We start from the raw sequence: 24,203 nt of genomic DNA, 5'->3' as shown, positions 1-24,203 counted from the left end.
TCTCTCAGTCCCAGAAGAGAATGCAGGACTTCTGAAGAGTTAGGCTGCTTGGCGTGTGGGACAGTCCTGTAGTCCCAGCTTCTGGGGAGGCCGAGGCGGTGGTCTACTTGAGTTTGGGAGTTCTCAGCTGGGAGAGCTAAAGCTGATCAATGTCTGCTCTAAGTCCAATAGCAATATGGTGAGTCCCCAGGAACAGAGGGTCACCAGGCTGCTCAAAGAGGGGCAAGCTGTTTGACTGTGAAAGATGGAGCAGGGTAAAACTTCTGTGCTGATCAGTGTTGGGACTGGGTCTGGGAGAGTGCCTGCTGTACTTTCAACCTGGACAAGATAGAGAGATCCAGTTCCTAAATAAGTAAATATAAAGAATTGGGCTGGCATTTTTTCACCCACTGAGTGAAATGGACTACAGAAGCTACCATTGGAGCAAGACTTGAGCCCAGGGTTATGCCTTTAGAAAGATCATGCCAGGGTCTGCTCTTCTAAGAGCTCTTGACACCAGGAAAGGAAAAATCACTCTCCACACTTATTTATCTTTCTGAATCCTCCTGGCTTCAGAGTGATTATCAATAGTAACTGTTGCTCTTTCCCTCCCAACTTGATTTACTTATATTTTTTTCTTTTGCTCATTAAAGGGGACATTCCCTTATTATTTCTTAAAGAGGCCTATTCATCGAATGGGTGTCACCTCACTCTAAGTGAGCACCTGAATAGGCCTTAGGAGAAAAAGGCCAAGGTCACCCATTGCATCCTGGGCAGTCTCCAGTCATCCTCATGAATATCTGGTCACTGGATCCAGATGGCTCAGGAGGAGAAAGTGAGGCTGGTGACCTTAACAACACTCCCTCACTCCAAACAAAGTCAAGTGCGAGTCATGTCATCATGTCTCTGATGGCATGGTCTTCTTCAGCAATGAAGGATGAACATAGCCACAAATGAGTAATTCAGACCAAGATTTCTGGGTCACTTTGAGTAGACTCTAGTTCTCGAAAAAATGAACAGCAAAGACATCTGTCCAAAAGTTTTCTCACCTTTCCCCCAAAGACAAGACACAGGATTACACAACTGGTAGAAAATCACATCTCTAATAAACAAAATAGAATTGAATTTTGCTGCTCTAGTCATCAGTTCTCGTTGATTTGGAGACAATAAGCTTCCTGCCCAACAGGAACCTCAGCCAGCATCGAAATCATGAACAAGCCTCAGCTCCTAATGCATCTCCCCAAGAAGTGAGGCTTGAGATGCTGCACAGTGGCTGGTGTCATTGAGGGAGGGGAAAAGCATCTGAGATGCTTCTGATTATCAACTGGAAAAATCTTTTCAACATGGTTCCTTTTATTCCCCCCTTGCTCCCCACCCCTGGGGGCTGACATCCTCTTGCAGCCCCAAGCTTGGCTTCTTCTGGGAGGCAGCCCATAAGTTCTTGAGGCAGGAGGCTTTGTCAGGAAACCCTGAGCTGCCATGGTGGCCCTATATAATCTTGCGAGGGATGCAGCCCTCTATCCTCAATGCTTCTGGCCAGCCATCATATTTGTTCTGATCTGGCGTGTTCTTTAAGAACTGTTGAGAGAGCATAGAGAAGCTGGTCAACAACTGTAAAGTGAGGTTATCCAAGGGAAAGAATAATAGTCACACCTACCATGTGCTAAGCACTGCATTTTATAAATATTATCTCATTCAATTCTCATAATAACCTTGGTACTATTATTATCCCCATTTCATAATTGAGGAAACTGAGGTTAAGTGACTTACCCAGGGACATCCAGCTATTCCATATCTGAGAATGAATTTGAATTTAGGTCTTCCTGGCTCCAGGCCCAGTGCTCTATTCACTGCACGACCCACTGCCCATTCATACCATCCTTGATCCTCAGATCATAGACTGAGAGCTGGAAGGTACCTCAGAGACCATAGAGTCCAAACTTTTAATTTTATAGATGAGGAAACGTAGGTTCAGAGAGCCAACATCTTGTCTGAGGCCACACAGGTAGCAAGTAATACATGGGGATAACCCTTTCTATTTTTGGAAATGCCTTCATGGGGCCGCTAGGTGATATAGTGGATAGAGCACCAGCCCTGGAGTTAGGAGGACCTGGGTTCATATCCAGTCTCAAACACTTGACACTTATTAGCTGTGTGACCCTGGATCAGTCATTTAACCCCAATTGTCTCACAGAAAAAAAATACCTTCACACACATTTTCATGGCAGATATTGGGGCACAGTAGATGGGGCACAGGACCCAGAACAGGGAGACTGGTATTCAAACCCCAGCTCAGACACTCATTAGTTATATGATTCTGGACAAGTTCCTTCACCCATCTGTGCCTCAGTTTCCTTATCTGTAAAATTTAGATAATATTATACACCTACTTTCCAGGGTTATTATGAAGACCAAATGAGAGCATATATGAAAAACCCTACACAACCCCGCAGTGTGCTACATAAATTCTAACTGTTATTTTTCAGCACCTCATTCTTTCAGCACTCTTGTCATCAAACCTTGAATTCCCAATGCCCCTCTTGCTATCTTTATTATCCTCAGGACTCTCCATTAAAACTGACTCATCTTCTGATTCCTCTCTTTGGTGTCTTGCTAAAGTGTGGTAAGTCATAAACTAACTCACTTTGGTACTAATGTCTTAGCGAGTCACCCCTCCCAGACAACTGTTTCCATTTTAAGATGGGTCTTCAATACCATCTGTCAAAGAAAAGACTAATGGGAAAATTTAGCATATTTAGGCTGGTCTAATGTGGGAAAGATTTTAGGGTCCAAGACGGGTCCCTTCAGGATCTTCAAAACTGCACCAAGTAGGTACTGTCTGCTCTACTTCCAAGCAAGATCAGCCTCAGTTGCAGGAACAGTTTCAGGTAAATGACTGAATCATCCAAGAAATCCAAGATTTCTATCGAGGGAGAGCTGACCCAGAAAATCTCTAACATTTCACTCAGTAATGCATTTGCAATTGGTACAAACTTAGACCCCAGAGAGCAATAACAAAGTCCAGTCCTGGTGGAGGCCTGGTGGCAGGGAGAAACATGGAGAAAGTCAAGGAAGAAATTCACTTTCTAGGCTCCTGTCTACATTCCTAACATGAATGCAGGTCATTTGTTCATTTAACAGTCAATCTCTTCCATTTGCAGTACCCCCACCAATGCATTGGGCTGCCATCTGTCTGTGATTTAATTGGTAAGTGCTAAGCCTTTCATTAAATAACGTAACCTGTTTATAGCTCACAGCTAGGTTTGAATTCTATTTTTAAAGAGGCATTTGCACAGTCTGATACTTAACACAAGGTCTGATATGTAATGAGTGTCTCATAAATGCTTGTTAATTAACTGACTGATTGACCTATGAGCTTGCCCTATGAATAAGGAACCTAGTGCTGGTTAAATTAACCAATGTTTTGCCGTCACAACTGTGAGGACTGGAGGACTGTCCCTCCTGGCTCCGGGCATTAGCTAAGCACTCTTCCCTCTACTGACTATAATCTATCCCTTATCCAGGTTTTTTAAGATGAAAGCTCTTGAGCAGAGGTGTTAAACTCATAGCCTGTTTGAGCCAGATCAGAATGTACTTTGGCAAGTATGTGACAAAATGCTAAAATACAATGCAACATAGATAATGTTAATTTATGATTTTATGCCATCACATATCCTGTTTTTATATGAGTTTGACACAACTGCTCTGGGGGATCATAAGAATCAGAAGGTCATCTACTCTCAGTTCTTTTGTTATTTTGCTATTAAGGTTCATGGAACCACAAACATGAAACTAGAAAGGACCTTGGAAGTCATCTAGTTCAACCTTCTTATGTTACAGATAAGAAAACCGAGGCGCAGAATGGTAAGTGACTTGCCCAAGGTCACAATGATTGTCCATGTCATAGGCAGGATTTGAACTCAGGTTCTCTGACTCCAGGGCTCTTGCCACTGTCCTATCCTGCTTCTCTGTTCTAGCAGCTCCTGCCTCCCGGGAAACCTCAGACTAACTAGGTTCACATCTCAGACAAACTATATAGGATGGTACCTCTTCAAAGGGACTTTTTCCCTTCATGCCTTTAGCACCCAAGAAGACCCAGCTGTCACGGAAACCAATGTTTTGTGCATGGGTACTTCCCAAGTCAGTGAGTAATTTTCGAGCTTCTGGGTTCAATCTGAAAAGTCAGAAGAGAATACAACTTTGTTGTCACTTGGTACAGGTGATTCTGTGTCTCCAGATAGAACATAACTGTGTTAAGGATGGCATCAACTCCTCCCCACTTGGAAATCCTCCCCAGCTGGTACAATGAGTTACAATTGCCCTGTCCTAGGAGATAGGTCCTAAGGAGTTATCTGAGGCTAAAGGAAAGTGAAAGAGAGGGGAGGAGAGGAAAGGTAGAGGAAGGAAAAGAAAGGAAGGGGAGAGGAAAGGGGGTGAAGGGGAAGGGAGATAGGGAGGGGAAAGGGAAGGGAGGAGAGGAAGGGAAGAGGAGAGGAAGGGAAAGGGAGAGAAAGGGAGGGAAAGAAAGAGAGGAGAGGAAGGGAAAGAAAGGGGAGGGGAAGGGGAGAGAACTCCCTGACTTGGGGTTCTCTGTTCAAAGGGTGAGGCAGCAAGTCAGTATGTTTTATAGGGACAGCCCCAAAGAGGAACCATGGATGACCCAAAAGCTGCTCTTTAGAATGAATAATCTGATGAGATGCTGAGTGATTTTGTACTTACTTTGATCCTGGGTCATCAAATGAGGCCACCAACACTAGGGAGCTCTCTGGAATTTCTTTTAAGAATTCCAGTAAAGTGTTAATATCTGTTGGAGAGGAAAAAACACACCACAACAAGCTACAGATTAGGCACGCATTCTATCTACTTAATCACTTCTGTTCTTCCCCATTTCTGGGCAATCTTCTCTCTACCCTTTGTTGACAGAAAACTTTCCTACTTTTCATTCCAGGGTCTTGTTAGGAATACAAGTTTTCAAGATCGACCTGTTTTGACCTTCCATTCAGTCACAACAGTCTTCTTGAATGGACCTCTTGATTTCTTCAAACGCATCGTTAGATTTAGTAACCAAACCAAATAGGTTGGGTATAGTGCAAAGAGCACTGGGTCTGGTATCAGGTTCAAATCCTGATGCTATGAGTCACTTCTCAGGGTAATCCTGGGTCTCAGTTTCTCCATATGCATAATGGGGATGGGTTGGACCAGATAGCCTCTAAGGTTCCTTCCCACTTGAGATACGCTGAAGCCGATGGTTCTTCTAGGAAGCCTTTCTCGAACCATCCTAGGCCTCCTAGGGAAGAGGAAGAGAATGAACAATCCTCCCTTTGTTGGGGATTCCCAGTCATCCTCGTCTTTGCTCTGAATCTGTCACCCTTCCCCTTTCCACAGGGCTGTTGACTTGATGGTGTGTCTTAGTATTGTATAATTATAAGAATAGGTGTGTGACCATCCTACTCAGCATCACAGGGTTTTCCCCTGGCTCTGGGCAGAAGTGGGGCTGCAGGACCATGAACTATTAGCGATGGAAGGGACCTTAGAGGGCCGTAGACTTCACATCCTTCATTCTTCCTCCTCTGGAATTCTATTTGTCCTAAGATCGAGCAGAAGGATGTCTGAGATCTTTGTGGACCCCTCACTCCCTTGCCCAAACCTGGTCCCTTTCCCCCATGAAGGGGAAGAAACCACAGCAACTGTAACTGTCAGGATGGTATCAGGAGTGTGATCGAAGTCTCCAAACTTGTGTCCTTTCCCAAGGGAGTTTTGTGGACTTTCCTATTGCTTCCCCAGTCCATATCTATGCCCCTGTCTGACAGAAGCTGCTCATCCCCTAGAATGTTCCTTCTCCACACCATTACAGCTGCCATTTTAAAAATGAAGCCTCTTTTGCATTTGTCTGATCCTTGGAATGCATGTTGGCCCTCTTCTCGTGTAGATCCCTCCTCCTCCTCTTCCTTCAGATCCCGGCTCAGGTGCTCTTTCCTCCCATCAGCCAACCTGGATGACCTCTGCTCAGAGGTGATTCCCTTTCCTGATTTCCTGAGAACCCTTGGGATTCTCCCTCCACTCCAGATCCCATTCTGTCTTCTCTCACTCTAACCTCTTAAAACTACTTTGTATCAGCAGTGACTTACTGGCATAAATGTGGTATACTCCCCCCCACCCCACAACTAAGGAGAATGTCTTTGAGGTTATGAATTTGAAATTTTTTATTTTTCAAATCCTCCTCAAAATCTGAGATGCATAGTAAAAAAAAAAAAAGGATGTCTATATATAAATATATCCATGGTTATGGCAGGGGAAAGGAGGAAGGTGGGGGAAAGAACAGAAGAAAATCTACAAGGAAGCAAAGAAAAGATGGACAGCTCTCGACACAACGTGTGGTATTTATTTTATGGACTTTCTTGAAATGGAAATTTCTTGTTATACATTTTGAATCTTCTCTTACATTCTGCTATGCATATGGCATCTTTTTTCTTTTCTCATTTTATATTTGTTTTAATATTTAAGTTTATAATAGGTTTCTTTTTCTTTTCACATTACACATTGAAGTTTTAATGTTTGTCTAAAAGAAAAAAAGAAAAGGACGGATCTGTAGTCCATGGGCATGGATTCAAATCTCTTTGCCACTGATGTTTTAAAAATCTCTCAATCTCCAGCATCTGGTACAGTGGTGGGTACCTCTCCTAGGTGTTGCTAAATTCAATTGAATTATTTGCAGACACCGTTGCTTCCCCTGATTCTCTCTATTATATTTGAAGCTCCGTGAAAGAGGACACTGTGTTGTTTTATATCCTCAGGGCTGAAGATAGGACTATGTAGATTTATTTTATTTTATTTGGAGAGGGAGGGGTCTGGACCTGGATTTCATTGGCATAGGAATTTCCAGTGCGAAAGTGCTTTTCACTAATGAACATTGGTACCTGATTTGCAGTTTATTTGCCTCTTTTGGATCACAGACCCCTCGGCAGTTCAGCACTTATCAAAATACCTGGCACATAGTACGTGTTAATAAATACTATAGACCAACTGAATGGTAAAGCCTCTAGATCTTTTCAAAATATTCTTTACGGATGAGGAAACTGAGTCTCAGAGAATTTAAATGGTTTGCTAAATGTCATGTAGGTGGCAAATGTCCAAGCTAGGATTTGAATGCAATGCCCAAACTAAAATACAAAGAATCACAAAGGAAACTATATTAAACAAATCTTAAAAAAAAGTTTATGGACCCCAGATTAAGGATATCTGTTGTAGTAGAGAATTGGCTGGGGCACTGAAGATTTAAATGACTTTTTAGGCTACTGATACCATGATTTCCCCTCACCTGGCACACAGCTGGCACTTAATAAATGTTTGTCCAATTGAACTAAGTATCATCCATTTCCTCAAGTTACTAATTGGATGATGAGGTCTGGATCTTTCTTGGACCAGCAAATAACTTTCTGAAAACTGAAGTTCTTTTGTTAATTACCCTTCAAGATAGTCCCTGTCTTCAAGAGGCTTCCATTCTACTGGGGTGGGGGAGGGAGGGCTACAGCATTTATACAAGTTAGTAAATGTTGTTCTACTCTGAAAACAATTTTCTTCTTTGTCTCTGTGGGAAGGAAGCATCTTTTTTTTTTTTAAATCACAACTTCATTAAGCTTTTGTATTAGGTACTATTTTCTCAGAAGTTCCTTATTTAAAACTCTCCATCCCCACTCCATCCCCCTACTAACTCTCCATCTGACCACTATTTATATACTGGTGAATCATCTAAAGGGAGAAGAGGCAATTCTATAGTCTCTACAGGGCCCTCTGAGGCCATCTTGTCCAAAGCTTTCATTTTACACATGAGGAAACTGAGGTTTACCTAGATAGTAAGTGCCAGAGTCAGGATTTGAATTCAAACCTTCTGATGCTAGAACCAACTATTCGGAGTGAAATTTTTTTCTTCCCTCAGAGCCCACACCTTCACAGAGGGGCAGCTGGGCACTTTTCTGTATGTGGGTATCTGGAGGGCTTGACCACAGTTTAGAGAAGGGGCTGGCAGCAAGAAAGACCTTGAGAGTACAGATGAATTTTTATTTGTAGATAACTGCCATGGGATCTTAGAATGCTAGGTTTTGGAGTCCGGTCTCTTTATTTTACAGATGAGGAAGCTGAATCTTAGAGAGGTAAAGTGATTTCCCTCAAGGTCACACAGGTAGTAGTAGCAGAACCAGGTCCTTGGACTCCAAATCAAGGCAAATATGGAGGCAAAAATGGCCCATTGATGAACATTTCGATCTTCCACTGGCCCCAGTGAGGTAACATGCATGATGCACTGCACAATCCTCAAAGAGCTGTGTACACGTTAGCTCATTATTATTTTTTATCTTCTTAAACTTTGTACCAAGCAGATCAGAGGTAGTTTCTTTACCACATTAAAAGGTTCATCTTTCTGGGTCCACAGATGCTGCACAGTGTTGCATGTTTGTTCTCTCTCTCAAGAGAAACCTTTCCTGCAACCGGTCAGAGGTGATGGGGATGAAAATGGTGCATCCAAAGGATAACACAAGCCCTTCCTGGGGGTGCCCAGGCCCTCCCACAGAGAGCAAAAGCAGGGCCAATTCTTGTAAGAGACGGGCAAGAAGAAGAAAGCTTAGCAGGCTGGGTTGTTTTGTTCCTCTCCGCAGGGAACCGTTCCCCAGGATCAATGGACTGTATTTGTTCTGCAAAGCTTGAGTGCAGTCCATGAAGGGAGCCAGCTAAGGTTAATTAACGTTGCTCTTCAGCCCCTGGGAGCAGTACAAGGCTCCCTCCCACCCCCTCTCCCACTCTTGGCCAACCTGGGAATGCAGAATGTGAAAGATGCTGAGAGAGAGTCAAAGCCAAGTTCAGCAGCTCTGAGGAAAGGAAACCTTTCTGCATTAACAGATGGAAGGCCAAGCGCTTTCTATGTGCCAAGCATTTTCTCTTGGCTGGGGTGCATTTCCATATTTCTGGCTGTCCGTCTTACTGATGTACCACCGCACAGTTGCAGTCATCATTCCTACATGCACCCCAAGCCTGAGCCCTCCGCTTCTGTCTCCATTTAAGCAATCAATCAATAAATTAGCATTTATTGAATCCCTACTATGTGTCAGACACTGTGCTAAGCATTGGGGATACAAAAAGAGGCAAAGGAGGAGAGGGACTTCCAGCTCCCCAGAAAATCCATCTGCCAGACAGAGGGGGAAGTTGGTAGCTCATGGTTTATTTAAAGGGTATTTCCTTTGTCCCTGAGGCATTCTACCACAAAGCTGATGTATCAACTTCTCTGAGAAGCCTTTCTTGGTCCTTAGTTTTTTTTTTTTAATGATATCTGCATTTCTGAATATAACCTTGCCCTAGGTTACCCTTTACTTTCTAAAAAATTGAATCTGTGGTTTTATTGGCATGGGGAACCATTAGTTAGGAAAGTTCCTCTACCAAGGAAAATTGCAGCTGATGTGGCAGCTTATTGTCTTAGAGAGATTAGACTTTACTTAGCAGACAGTAAGTGCTTAATAAATGATTTTTCATTCACTCATTCAAAGAGAATAATACTCTCAGGTTCCCAGACATTAGGGTGTGTCACTCTATGTCATGTTGGAGAGGGGGACAGCTACGGAGTTCAGAAGACCTGAGTACCTACATCATCTTGGCCAATTTGCTTAATCTCTTAGTGCCTTCAGGGAAATGACCTAAGACTAGGTATAACAAGGATGCCTATGGGCTTTGGTGGGTGGAGTTTACACAATGGAAATTTGGATGAAGTCATAGGTAAGGAACAGCCCCAAAAGCTGTATTCCCATCCTGATATAATGACATGTCCATTCCTTATCTAAAAGTGTGTGAAGGTGGAGAGTGAGTTGGAATTGGAGTCAGGATACCCAAGTTCAAATACCACTTGGTTTAGTATGTTCGCTTACTTTTTCAGAACTAGTTCCTTTACATGGGAAATGGGGATATGTGAATGACCTACTTCCTGGAGCTCTTTTCCGGGAAGGAAGGCTGTTCTTCAAGTTCATATTGGATTCATTGGCCACTCAAGTCCCTTTCAGATTCCTCAGATTTCCTTCTATTTATGGCATCTCTATCTCATATGGACGTGGTTATTTGCATGTCACCTCCCCCATTAGACTGGGAACTTCAGGCATTATCTCCTGATTTTTCTCTGGGTCCCCAACATTTAGTGCCAAGCCTGGGCCATAGTAGGTGCTTAATAAGTATTTGTTGACTCTATGATGACATCCATCTTCTTCTCACCAGACCTGCCCCTTCTCTTGACTTCTTCAATGCCGTTAATGACACCAGTGTCCTTCTCTACTCTCTGAATGTCAGAATCATCCTAGAATCTTCTCTGTTCCTTGTGATCCAGTCAACTCTTGAGCCCACTTGCTTAACATTTCCTGTCTAACCACTTTTCTGAAATTCACATCAGTCGCACCCCAGTTCAAATCCTTATTCAGGCACTCCCCTCCCCATCCATGAAAGGTCTCTCTCCCATCTCACTTCCTTCATCCCATTTGTTGCCTCTCTAATGCACTTAGTACATGCTAATTTCTATGCTAATTATAATAATACCGCAGTGCTTAGCACATAGTGGCCACTTAACAAATACTTACTGCCTGATAGATTGTCACTATCACACAGTTTGCTAGTGCATGAGACAAGATTTTGAAGCCAGGTTTTCCTAGCTCCCAAAACCAGCTCTCTATCAGGCCATGACTGCTTCTCTATGTATGTCTTAGCTTTTCAACTGACTGAACAGTCAATCAGTCAACAAGCATTTATTAAGCACCTACTACATGCTGGGGGTATAAAGAAAGGCAAAAATAACACCTGCCCTTAGGAAGTTCATGGTCTAATGGGTGGCACAACATGCCAACAATTATGGACAAGCAAGTTATAGATAAAAGAAATTGGAGATAATGTCAGAGGGAAGATGCTAGCACTTAGGGGAAGAGAAAAGGCTTCTTTTACAAATTAAAAATAATTTCTGTTCCACTAAGTGGCAATGGAACAAAGTGGTCAGAGTTCTGGACTTGGAGTCAGAAAGACCTGCATTCACATACTTGGCTGAGTGGCCCTGGGCTTAAGTCACTTAACTCTTCACCCTTGATTTCTTCATCTGTCAAAGGGGATAATAACTCTAGTACCTACCTCACAGGGTAGTTGGGAGTCCCCAGCAGTATGACATATAAGAAATGTTTTACAAACTTGAAAGTGCCATAGAAATGCCAGTTATCACTGTTCCAATGGATTCCCCGCATCTCTGGCATAGTCCAGTCCTGGAGAATGTTAATTTCAATATGAAAGTGAATACTCACCTCCTGAGAACATATCAAAGTATTTCTGTTGCTTGACAACTCCTGTTACTCCTAAGGGTAGGAATGAAAACACAGTCATTGTTAGCTCCTACAACTCAGACTTTGTCTATCCATGACATCAGTGACAACAGCTTCTAGTAACTAGACAAAATGAATAGATATGAAACAGAACTGTCCTTGGTGGGGGGGACCTCCTGGCTGGAGTGAATGGAGCCATCCATCCATCTTGGGTATCCCTCCTTACAACCCCTTCCCAGAAGATCTGGTTTAAGAAAAGGTTCAACAAAGGTCCTTGTGACTGAATGTGAGGGGGAATGGATTCTAAATTTTAAGGGACCAGCCTGTCCTTCTAAATCACCCCTTCCCTTCCAAAATGACCCTTAACTTTAGCACAGAGCTTGAATTGCAGAAGGTGTGATGCTGTCTTCCACACTCTGAAGCGGCTGAGCAAGAGGGAAAGTGAGGGGCTCATAGGATCCTAGATCTAGGGCTGGAAGAGGCCTCAGAGGCCAGGCAGTCCCACCCCCTCATTTTATGATGGAACTGAAGCCAAGAGAGAGGAGCTGACTTGTCCTAATTCCCATTTATAGGAAATGAGAGACCCAGGATTCCTCTGCCTCCAAAGTCACTATGTTGGTTCCCTCCCTGTCTCTGTCTCTTCCCAGCCCCTTTCTCTTTCTATCTCTCCATCTCTCTCTTCTTCCCTCTCTCCCTCCCCTTTTTTCTCTCTTCTCCTCTCTCCCCCCCTCCTCTTCCTCCATTTCTCTTTATTCTCTCTCCCTCCCTCCCTCCTTCCCACCTTCTCCTCTTGTTCTCTGTCTCTCTGTTTCTGTTTCTCTCCCTGACTCTGTCTCCCTCTCCTCCTCCCCCTGACATACTTTCCCCATCTTTTCCTCTCTGATTCCCATCTAGGCAGCTGTGTCTGGTTCTTGCTCTCTTTGCTAAGTTCTCAGTCAGAGCAGCCGTTTCTTTCTCCTCTTTACCCCTCTCTCTTGATTCTCTCTTTCTCTCAAGCCAGTGGCCTGGCCATATCTTCATTTCTCTTCTCCTTCTCCTTTTTCCACCTTGAGTTTAAGATTTAAGTTGGTGGACTGCTTAATCTTTTTTTTTTCAAATTAGCCCACTGGATACTAGATGACATACTGATCTATAACCTAACCTCATCTTCTTTGTGTGAATCTGTAGATTCTCAAGTTAGAGGTGCCATTTTTGATGGATTTGCATGTGTCTGTTGAAATCAGAATTTCCCTGAGAGTCTCTGTGTTTGCAAGTACTCATTAAAATTCCCTCAGAAAGCTTTACCTGAGGGAGACTCATAGAACCACAGACAGCCCATTACAACACTCAATCTGTCTTTTCCTTTGAGATTTGGAGACTTGCTAGCTGGAAGGGAAGAGATGTAAAGACAAAACCAAAAATGATATAGATCCTGTCCTCAATGAGTTTAGGGCTCCCTGCTTATACTTTTCTTTACAATTTTTTCCAACTAATGAGCATTCATTTTCTCTGCCTCCATGCCTCATTGGGAGAAAAAAATCAAAACCCTTGAAACTAATCTATGTAGTTTCATGTAGCAACATGAATTCTCACATCAGCCAAGTCCAGAGAAGTATGTCTCCTGCACCTGGAGTTCATCGTCCCTCTGTCATTCCCAACTAAGGCACTATCTGGTTCCTGATTCAGGACAAGCTAGAAGGGGTCTCCCCTGCAACCTACTTCTTTCTACTTTCAAGGATTTTTGCAGATGTGAATGTAGGCTTGCTATAGTATTAGGAACCATAGATCTGAAACCAGCAGGGACCTCAGAGACCACCTAGCTCCTCATTTTACAGATGAGGAAACTAAGGCCAAAAGAGGTTTAAGTCACTTGCCAAAGGTCATACATATAATAAACATTGGAAGTGGGATCTGAACCTAGGTTCATAATGGCCTAGTGGATGGAGTGCTGGACATAGAGTCAGGATGAGCTGCCGTAGAGAGCAGCCGTATTAACTGACCAAGTCTGATGTCCTCTCTGAGCCTTGGTTTCCTCATCTGGAAAACGGAGACAATAATAATAGCTAACAAAGATTGCTTGGAACACCAAATGGGTTTCTACAAACCTTAATGACCCATGTAAATGGCAGTTATCATTATTCTTCCTACACAGCGCTCATTGTAGGGCATCAGAGAGTGGAAGGAGGCATCTGGGTACAGGGGAAAGAGCAGTGGGTTTAAATCTCACCTCCAGTGCATGTTAGCTGTACAAGCTTGGGCAAGGAACCAGGCTACTAGTTATGGCTATTTCATGTTTGCTTTTTTGTCAGACTCTTGCTACGTGGATAAAGAGATGATGACCAAATCAATAAGCATTTTTATTTAACTTTCTTTGGCCTCAGTTTCCTCATTTGTAAAATGAGGGGATGGTCTGTGAGGTGATTTCCAGCTCCAGAGAGATAATTCCTAATTCTATAGCAAGGCTAAATTCCCATCTATAAAAGCCACTGAAAAGACAGAGCACCTGTCTAGTGTGTTCTTATCCAAGATAAAGACAGTCGGGGCAGCATGTCGGGCAGAATGGAAGCTTCTTGAGGGCAGGACTTGTTTAATTTTTGATTTTGCATCCCCTGTGCCCACCACAGGGTCCAGCATGTAGTAGGTGCTTAATAAGTGTTTGTGGATTGACTGACCATTGCTTTTTGTAATCTCTGGCTTCCTTCAAGACTTAGCTCTTTCATGAATTCTTTCCTGATGCCCTCAGTTGCTAGGGCACCTCTTTCGAACGCTCCTGGGCATTCTACATTGTATATACATTATTTCCTCCATAAGAATGGGAGCTGCTTGAGGGCAGAGACTTGGTTTTTCTTCCTTTGGTATCAGCAGCGCCTAGCACAGTGTCTGACCTACCGTAAGAACTAATCAGATGCTTTTCGATTAAATGGGAAAAGGCATTGAACCTGGAGCCAAAGGTCTACTTTTGTCTCTGCTACTTACTACCAGCCCTTTCCTGTCTCTGTGCCTCATTTTCCTCATCTATAACATGAGCAGGACTCTTCCTGCGTTCAGCTCCACACCTACAAAGTCCTAGGAAAGGCAGCCTGGAAGGTGGAATGAACCAGACTCGCCTCGATGCAGAACAAACTGTTGTTCTTCCAGGATTCCACTAGATGGAGGTGTTGTAGAGGGGATGGGGTGAACCCAAAGTCCTTGGGAAGTTTTCAATGACTGTAGAAACTTTTAGATGTGGGATGGAAGCTGAGTCCATGGAGTTCCTTGTGCCATCATGACTGACAAATAGACTCCTCCACCCCCAAGGCCCAGGCAGTCCTAATGCTCCAGGTTTTGCAGGGGTTTCAGCAAGAAACCTAGGAGAACTCTGCAAATTTTCAATAGACACAAACGCCAGTGGATCTCAGATTTCCCTGTAGACATTTCCTCCTAGATGCGGCCTCGAACCCGTTCCTGATGGCCCATCCATTCTGGACGGCAGCTCCGGCCCCTTTCCCCAGGGAGTTCCTTCTATGGGATGTTATATGAATGCTTGTCATGGTCTCTCCCGCACTCTCTAAGAGTCTGGATGAGTTATCATTTATTTTTATCATCATGCTACATCTCATGGCGTTTAACTAGGGCCAGGGCCAGGTGCTTTCTGACTCTATTATCCTTCATGTTTGATTTGTGGTAGATTATTGTTTCAGTGGATAAAATGATAACCAAATCAATAAGCATTTATTAAGCACTTACTGTGTGCTGGGTGCTGAGGATACAAAGGGAGGTAGGAGTAAGCGTTTACATAGCACCTACTATGTGCTAGGCACTGGGCTCAACTCTTTACAAATATTATTTCATTTCCCAACAACTCTGGGAAGCAGCTTCTCTTATTATCCCATTTTACAACTGAGGAAACCGAAGCAAACAGAGGTTAAGTGATTTGTCCAGGGTCACACAGCTACTAACTGTCTGAGGGTAGAGTTGAACTCAGGTCTTCCTGAGGCCAGGCAGAGCATTCTCTCCATTGCATCAACTGCCTCTGATACAAAACAGAAAGGCAATGAAATAATCCCTGCCCTCAAGGAACTGATTGTGGGCCACTAGGGGGTGACAGGTGCACAGAGAACCAGGCCTGAAGTCAGGAAGACCTGAGTTGAAATCTGGTCTCAAACATTAGCTGTATGACCCTGGGCAAGTCACTCTCTCTGTTTGCCTCAGTTTCCTCATCTGTAAAATGAGAGCAAGAACAACACCTACTTTCCAGGCGTGTTGTGAGGATCAAATGAGATAATATTATAAAGTGCTGAGCCCAGGGTCTGGCCCAGGCAGGGGAGCTGTTATCATTCAGCTCGCCTGATATTTTCAAGCCTTTCAGGCTCCACAGGACTGTGAGACTTTGCACATGGTACATAGTGATTCCATGACGAAGTGTGACTCTTAGCCAAGTTTCCCTTCAGTATCTGATGCCAGATTGACTTCTAGGTCTTCCTGATGCCAAGGAAGTCCTCCCTGCCCAGTCTGTACCATGACTGCTTGGTAAGGAGGAGAATGTCTCACGTGGTAAGGGACAGATTCCCAGACTCAGCCCCCACATCTATCTTGTAGTCTTGGGAAATCCAGCAAGTTTCCAAAGGCAAGGTAAAAAGTTAATCAGGAGGTAGATTATCTGCTAACGGAGCTGTATTTATTCATCTTTCTATCCATCCATCCATCCATCCATCCATCCCTCTCTCTCTCTCTCTCTCTCTTCTATCACCCATTTACCCATCCATTATCTATCCATCCACCTGTCTATTTAATCTATCATCTATCTCTCATCGATACCTGTCTGTCTATATATCATCTATTACCTTATCTATTTAATTTATCATCTGCTTATTATCACCTTTCCATCTATCTACTCCTTTATCTATAACCTATCCATCATCGATCTATCTTCTATCTGTCCATCTATCATCTGTCCATTCACCTGTCTTTCATCTATCTAATTATCTATCATCTACCCATCTGTCTATTACCTATAAATTCATCTGTGATCTTATCTATCTAATCTCTCATCTATCTCTCATTTATCTAATTGTCTATCATTTATCCATTGGTGTGTTTATCTATCATCTTATCTATCTAATCGATCATTAATTTATCTACCTATCCTCTATCCATTATCATCTATCTAATCTAGCAATAATCTATCCATCCATTTGCCCTTATCATCCCCCCATTCTTTGACCATCCATCTGTCTCTCATCTTTCCATTTCTCTCTCTCTCTCTCTCTCTCTCTCTCTCTCTCTCTCTCTCTCTCTCTCTCTCTATCCCATCTAGCTATCAAACTTTCCATCTTCATTAAGAATGTTGAGAAAAATTACATATAGCCCAGAGTTCTTCTAGTCTTTGGGGGATTTTTAGACTTTACAAAAACAACCAGTGAGGGAAAGTTGGAGCCTGGCATTAACTCACTTTAACAGGAGGAAACCATTAGAAGAATGCCAATTCCCTCCTTAAAGATGGAGTATTTGCTGAGGAGCAGACAGATATAAAAACAGGGCTTCCATGGGTTTCTCCAGGGGTGAGCTGGACATCTGCCTTCAAGTCTAGCACTCCATTAAACTTCCAGAGGGAGGCTCAGAGAACCAATTCAGACTCTTTCACTGCCTGTGCTAAGATGGAAGACTGGGACAGATATTCTCTCCTAGAATATCCCTTGGAAGCCTGGGCAAGGTTGGGGTAGGGTGCTGATTGGCAACTTATTAGTTAAATGGAATGAAGCAGAGTCCAGGATAACACGTGAGGTTGTAAACCTGGGTGACAGTGCCCTGGTCAGACATTGGGATGCTAGGAAGAGGAGTGGATTTGGGGGAAAAGAGCTAAGCCTATTCAGACTGTGGGATTCACCATGTCCTGCTCAGACTAAAACATTGGGGCAGATGGCTCTTACTCATGGGTTACTGCTGAGGTGATAAGGGAGGAGAGGGGATAGGGGATGGGGTGAATCTGCTGGGGTAAGGGAAAGAGCACATGTTTTCCAAGGATACCAGTACGGCTGCAGTTGCAGGTTATAGGTAGCAGTGAGGTCATAACTCCCCTAAGGGCACAAAACTGGTTTGGAGGGATGAGAGTGCCCAGCCAGAAGGACAGAGAGAGTGGGAGAACACTGGATTAGGGTCCATGTGGCTGCATTGAGAAAGGTTGAGATGTACTCCATCTCTCACCCTTTGGCTAACACTACACACTCCTTGGGATCAGGCCTTGGCCTCATGCATGCTATGCCTTAGGCAGCTCTAAGACTAGAGGTTTTATTTTTCAATGAACAAACATTTCTCTTCTCTCCTTCCCCCTTCCCAGATCTCCGCTGAACAACAAAAGACAAAGAAATGTTAACATTTACAGAGTATTCACTACGTGCCGGACACTAGGTGTGTGAAGTGCTTTACAAATATTATCTTTGCAACAACTCTGGGAGGTAGGGTTTGTTAATACTCTCATTTTGCAGATGAAGAAGCTAAGGCAAATAGGGTGAAGTGACCTGTCCAGGGTCATACAGCTAGGAAGTGTCTGAGGCCAGATTTGAACTCTGGAAGATGAATCTTCCTGACTCCAGGGCTGGTGCTGTCTCTGTTCATCTGCTCCTTATCACAGATACACAGAGTCAATGAAATCTCTTCATGGGCCACGTCTATCACTGTATATTTCACTCTGCATTGAAGTCCACTGCCTCTCCGTCAGTAAGAGTGTGGCATGGGTCATTTTTGGTCTGATGAAATTGTGGGTTGTCCAAGACTACCCTTTGCAGAGAAGTTGTTAATTATTCACACTGATAAGGGAAATTCTTTACTGGGAGCTTCTGATACAAGGAAGTCACAGATCAAGTTAAAAAAATGCACACATGCATGCATATTATATAAAAAATTATTATACATTTTAAAATCTATATGATATAAATTTTAAACTCAATAATATGTTTAATATATTTTAAATTTTATATGACATATTTCAAACTACATTATATATATATTTTAAAACACATCATATATAATATGTATGTTTGTTATTTAATGTGTATGTGTGTGTGTAGAAACCTGTATGAGCATGTGCTGTCTCCCTATGTCATATAAACTTATTTTACACATTTTACAGATGAGGAAACTGAGGCTCTCAGAAGGTCAGGTGACTTGTCCAGCTAGTAAGTGTTGGAGCCTGTGCTCTCAGCTCCAGTCCCTGGACTCCTTCTACAACAGCCTTCCTCCTGTGATTTTCTCCAGCCTTCCCTCCCCCATATCGATCTATCATAATTCTCCTCATCGTTAATGGGTTAACAAGTCCTCGGAATCCGCTTCACTGAATCTTTTAGAGAAATGTTGGTCTTTCTCAGCAATCTTCTTAGGTAATAAAAATGATTTCCCTTCTCCTCCCCTTCCTTTCTCTCTTCCTGTCTCCTCTCCCAGGAACCAGGCACAATGCCCTTGGTGCTCTCCTTGAGTCCTGCTCCCTTTAAGCAGGAGGGCAGGCTGAGGATAGCTTTGCATCATTCTGCACCCACTCTAATGGGATTAAATTGGCTTCTAAAAAGAAATAAGCTAGTTCTTTTCCTTCTTTTTCCCCTTAATGCCAATTAGCCAGTGACATCTTCCAGCCCACTAACCCTAGTGCTGGAAGGGACCCCAGAAATCATCTAGTCTGACTCCCTCATTTTACAGATAAGAAAACTGAGACTCAGAGGGTACAAGTAATTTGTCCACGATCCCACAAGGATCAAGTAACAGAAGGGAAGGAAATGATTTAAGAAGAAAGGATGTTCCAGGAGCTGAGAGGTGGGGGGGGGGGGGGGGGAGAAAGGGAAAACCAGATGCTGCCACCATCCTGATGTTCAGAGAGGATGCTTGGCAATCTCCACTGCACATCAATGAGCCACTCTGGAATCATGGGGGGTGGCTCCAGGTCCTGAGGTGCAAGACAATCTCTTGACCATCAATTTTTGCAGCCTGTGCAAGCATCTGGGTTCCCTTCCCTCCCTCAGAGCTGACTCTTTGCTTTTTTAGAGAACCCAGAACCCCTTGGCAATCTTCCCCTGGCTCTTGTTTCCCCTTGAACTCTGATTTGGAATGAGGATGGCCCTTTGTTGCTCTTAGAACCTGGGCTATGTTTCTAAACTGAGCCCTGACGCTTGCGTAGGAGTGCGTAGAAGTGATGCCAGAAACTTCTCTGACTGGGCAAGGGGAGCTGGGTCAAATCCTTCTCCTTGAACCTTATGCCCGTTGCTCATTCTACGACTCCTTAGGGCTTTGTGGAGGTATTTATTTGAAAATGGAAGTAACCATGAAATAAAGATCAATTTCTGGGAAGGTCTAATGGAAGAATGAGGAGAGCTCTGGGCCTCAGCTTCTTTATCTGTAAAATGATGGAGTTGGATTTGATGACCACTAAGGTCCCTTTTGACAAAACCTATGATCTTATGATTTCCTCCTCCTCCATGGCAGTTTAAAGAGTTGGGGGTCATAATAGTATACCTCTCTAGACTCAGTTTCCTCATTTGTACAATAATACTGACAGCCTCATAGAGCAAGCCCAGCATAGTAAATAAAGGCCTGGGCATTTATGGTATTGTGCCCTTCAACTCCAGAGGAATCACTTAAACTCTCTGAGCCTCAGTTTCCCCATCTGCAAAAGGGGGCAATAATGGTACCTACCTACCAAAGTTGCTGTGAGGATCAAATGAGATACTGTTTGTAAAGCAAACTTGGCTTGGCAAACCTCTAAGAGCTTATATAAATGCTAGCTGTGGGTCTAAGTTAAAGTCTTCTTGAGGTTAGGGACCATGTCTCACCCTTCTAACGATCTTCTTTCCCAATCTGACCCCCTCCCCCAGCCCTGAGTACACAGTAGGTGCTTAATCAACACTTGCTGATCCATCACTCACCATCCACCAGCACAATGTTGAGTCCTCGGCCAATGTTATTTTTCACACCACTCATGAGTCTAGGGAAAGGAAGAAAAGAAAGAGCTAGCAGCCTTAGCATTTGCCCTGGAAACGCCAGTGAAGACAAAATGACAGACACCTGTGCAGATGGAATGTGGCTGTGGGGCTCCAAGGAACCCCTAGCAGTTCATTAAGAAGCAAGTCAAAAGTAGATCCTGCCCAGTAATAGCCAATGATAAAGACAATTAGCTCTCTTTCCATCCCATTGAATGGGGCCAGCCAGACCTGGACTCAGGCTTCACTTCTGACACCAGTCACCGACCCTTTCTGCACTCAAGGAAACTCTCTAAGGTTGCTGAGCTGACCTGCATTGGTAGAAGGGAGTGCCCTCACCTGAGAGTCCCCAGTGCCAGAGAAGACCTAGGCCCTATCTCCACCTCACCAAGGCCCAGGTTTTCAGGTACCATTTGCTATGAGGAGACAAAGACAGAAAGCAAGCAGGTAACTAACTCCTCTAGTGGAATATGCCAGAAAACTCTACCTTGCCAGCAACCTCCCTGATCTTTGTCTGTGTTTATAAAATAAAGTTCCTTCTGGTTAGAACAATACTCTCCAAAATGAATACTTGTACTTCACCTTGGTTAGGTTTAATCCAAGTTTAATTAGTTGTAATTCTTATCTGACTGAGTGAGTACATTGATGTTTTGAGGTATGTGTGAGGAGGTCTCTTGGTTGGTTTCTGACATAGTCTCTTTTCCAGTTCTGGGCATATAACCCAAGAACTACTTGCTCAACTTAATCACTGTTAGCTAACTAAGAGAGACAGTATGGTGTAGTAGATGGGGACAACGGGCTTGGAGTCAGGAGGATCAGAGTTCAAATCCTGCTCAGACACTACTAGCTAGATGAACCTGGGTAAATCTTCTTACACCTCAATACAATGAGGGGGTTGAGTTTGATGGCCTTTGAAGTCTCTTCTATCTCTTAATCTATGATCCTATATATTGTTAACTGACTGGTCAACACCCAAGAATGATCAATCCCTTCTAAGTACAGCAGACACTACTCACCACCAATAATCTGGGATGTCATTCTGGGCCACCCTTCCCTCCTCCCAGGTAATCTCCTTTGGTAGGAAAATCAAGATCATCTTTATACCTCCTACCTACCCACCTTCCCCCACTCCCTTGCCAAAGGGACTTCTTTGGTGACTGGAAATCTGAAATCTCCAGTGGACCCATTTCAGTAGTCATCAGACCATGGTGCTTAAATGGCCTGAGGAACCATATGATTTTAGATATGGAGAGAGAGGAGTGAGACCAGTTCTCTGGCTCAAGGGTGGGGAAGGGGCTGCTCAGAGACTTACATGTTGTCTTCAAAACAGATGGAGGGACCCACAACATTGGCAGCTCCGCTTGTGATCTTAAAGGCAAAGAAATCCTTTTCACATTTCTTACTGTTGTCACATTTATTTCTTGAATGCTCTGCAGGGAGAACAGAGCTGTGTTAGTGAAACCCAAGGGAGGAAGCCACATGCAGACAGAGAAGAGGGGACTGGTGGGATTTTCCCCAGTACCCGGGCCCATGTTCAACCATTATCTGCTGAGTGAACAAATTGAGAAATGAAAAGTTTTGGTCTAATAGCCTGTTTTAGGAGACACATCATGATGTGGTGGATGGAGTCAAGAGGTCTTCCAAACTGGGAAGACCCAGGTTCAAGGTCTGCCTCTGACATGTACTAGCTTTGTGGTCTTGGAGAAATTAGTGGACAATTCTCTAAGATCCTGAGTATCCTACTTCCCCAGGGTTTTCTCCTCCCCCTGACAGTGAAAGTATCTCCTCTCTCAGTATCTCCTGACAATTTTCTAAGATCCTGTAAAAATTGCTGAGATGGTACCAATCTGCATTGGTAGAGGGAGTGGCCTCGCTTGAGTATTCCTCATACTAGGGAAATTTCAGGTCCAGTCCCTATCCTGTGACTACCCCTAGCCCTCAGGTTGCCACCTCTAATCCTGTGACTCCTTGGGTCTTCTGGCTCTCAGGACAGAGCTCTTTCTGAATTGTTAGGGACAGTGAGACACCCACCTCACTGCCTCACAATGGTGCTTTCCTCACAATGAACAACCCTATAGGGTAGGTAGTACAAAAATTATAATCCCCATTTTACAGACGAAGAAACAGAAGACCAGAGTAGTTAAAGCACTGGGTCCAGGTTGCACATGAAAGTATCTAAGGGCTCTCCTGGAGTAGGACTCCTGAACTCAGTGGTGGCCCTGGAAGACTCTGCCTAGGGAATCTGCTCCTGCCCTCTGTGTCCAACTGGAACCCCACCTTCAGGAATGGAAACCATGATGGAGGAGAGGTTAATCTGCTCAGGTTTAGCTCTCTGCCCCCATGGGCGGTAGATGAGTGAACACTTACCCAGCTGACTATAAAAAGCCTCACCCAGAACATATGTCCCATCTGTCCACCCTAGACCTCTTGCCTCCAGCCCTGGTACCAAAGGGGCATATCTCCCCATGACCCTTTTCCAGCTCTTTCTCTGAGAACAGTCCTCAAACCCATATTCCCACTGGAAAAGGCATGATAATCAGCTCATCGCTGGTTCCACTCAAAATTCCTGATGACCCAGACCAAAACTCTCCCTCCTGGTTCCCATTTCTCTTTTTGTGTTGTCACCTTCTATGAGGATACAAGCTTTCTGAGAGCAAAGAGGGTCTTACTGGCTGGTATACAGTTGGTACTTAATGAATGCCTTTTCCTTCCTTCAAGCCTGGCAACTATGATAGCTAACAACAGCTAGTATTTGTATAGTGTCAAATATTCTCCCATGTAAACCATACAACACCCTTGGTAAGTACATGGTGTTATTATTCCTATTTTACAGATGGGGAAACTGAGGTAAATGGAGTTTTTTTTTTTTTTGTAAAGTGACTTGCTTAAGGTCACACAGTCAATAAGTGTCTGAAGCTGGATTTGAACACAAGTCTTCCTGACTTCTGTCCTGGTGGTCTATTCCCTGGGCCACCTAGCTACCTCAACCCAATGAGGTGGGAATTACAGAATTCCTTTTCCTAAGAAGGACCACGATCGCTTGGTCATGAGGCCTTAGGGGGTAAAATCAGGCTGGTTTGTTGGAACATAGGAGACCTTTTGCATTTTTGATTGTTAAAATTACCCTAAAACCTCATCTCTACAAATGTCACACTTTGGTTCCAGATCCATCCCACCCCCACTTTTTTTTTAATGAGAACACATAAAGAAAAATAACTCTTTGAACTGTTGTCCCCCAGGGCTGTTTGCATGCAGGGGATAAAACCCGTGGCTTTCTGTCTGACAGCTTATAATTTATATTAATGTGTGGTTTTAACACTACCTGACAGTTCAGAAGGCACCATTAGGGAGAAGTGGATAAACGCAGAATTAGAGAATTTTTGGCTGTAGGGGAAAAGGAGCATTAAACAGTCAAAATATCTATCAGAAGAGAGTGAGAGTCAGTCTGGTTTTCTCTTTGGTAGAGATGGCAGCATTGCTGGCCTCCAGGGGGGTGGGGGGTGGGAGGTATGTGATTGAGAGTCCCACGCTGTGCTGGAGGTGCCTGAGAGGTCATCATCATGGCCTCTGAGAAGATGCCTCCCCTCCAGAGAACTCTGCATTCTGTAGGGACCCCAGCAAGGGGTTCTGTGATAACCCTGGGGAAGCAGTGTCATATGAGAGGCATCCGAGTGGATGCCCTTTCTCCTCCCACAATCTGGGAACAGGGAAGGGAAGCTGGTCTTTCTGGGAGTCATGGGAGGAGGGGAAAGAGGAGGAGGAGGACATAGAGAAGAAGAAGGAGAAATTGGAAGGGGAAAAGGGGGAGGAAAAAGAGAAGGAGAAGGAGAGGAGGAGGAGAAAGAGAAGGAGAAGGAAGTAAAGGAGGAGAAGAGAGGGAAAATAATGTTATTAATGACCTAAAGGAGAAATCAGTTTTGAATTGGTGGAGCATACATGTGTATATTATACATAAACATATATGTAGGGAAAGAAG

General features: G+C 43.8%; 1 protein-coding gene across 3 annotated transcripts in view; it reads right to left on the bottom strand.

Annotated features, from left to right (window-relative positions):
• Window positions 1–1,063: 1,063 nt before the first annotated feature.
• Window positions 1,064–24,203, bottom strand: part of FAM3D (FAM3 metabolism regulating signaling molecule D) — a 54,868-nt gene continuing 31,728 nt past the window's right edge. For all 3 annotated transcript variants that reach the window (XM_072598808.1, XM_072598810.1, XM_072598811.1), the window contains 6 exons: window positions 21,540–21,657; window positions 20,174–20,232; window positions 11,289–11,339; window positions 4,699–4,783; window positions 4,027–4,153; window positions 1,064–1,557 (listed from right to left, as the gene is read on the bottom strand). In XM_072598808.1, the coding sequence (XP_072454909.1) occupies window positions 1,468–1,557; window positions 4,027–4,153; window positions 4,699–4,783; window positions 11,289–11,339; window positions 20,174–20,232; window positions 21,540–21,657 (530 nt within the window). In that variant the 3' untranslated portion in view covers window positions 1,064–1,467. The remainder of the gene's footprint in view (window positions 1,558–4,026; window positions 4,154–4,698; window positions 4,784–11,288; window positions 11,340–20,173; window positions 20,233–21,539; window positions 21,658–24,203) is intronic.

Source organism: Notamacropus eugenii, chromosome 3 (genome assembly GCF_028372415.1).
Source record: "Notamacropus eugenii isolate mMacEug1 chromosome 3, mMacEug1.pri_v2, whole genome shotgun sequence".
NCBI lineage: Eukaryota > Metazoa > Chordata > Mammalia > Diprotodontia > Macropodidae > Notamacropus > Notamacropus eugenii.
The sequence above is the reverse complement of the archived record's forward strand: the minus strand, read 5'-3'. Positions and strand labels throughout refer to the sequence as shown.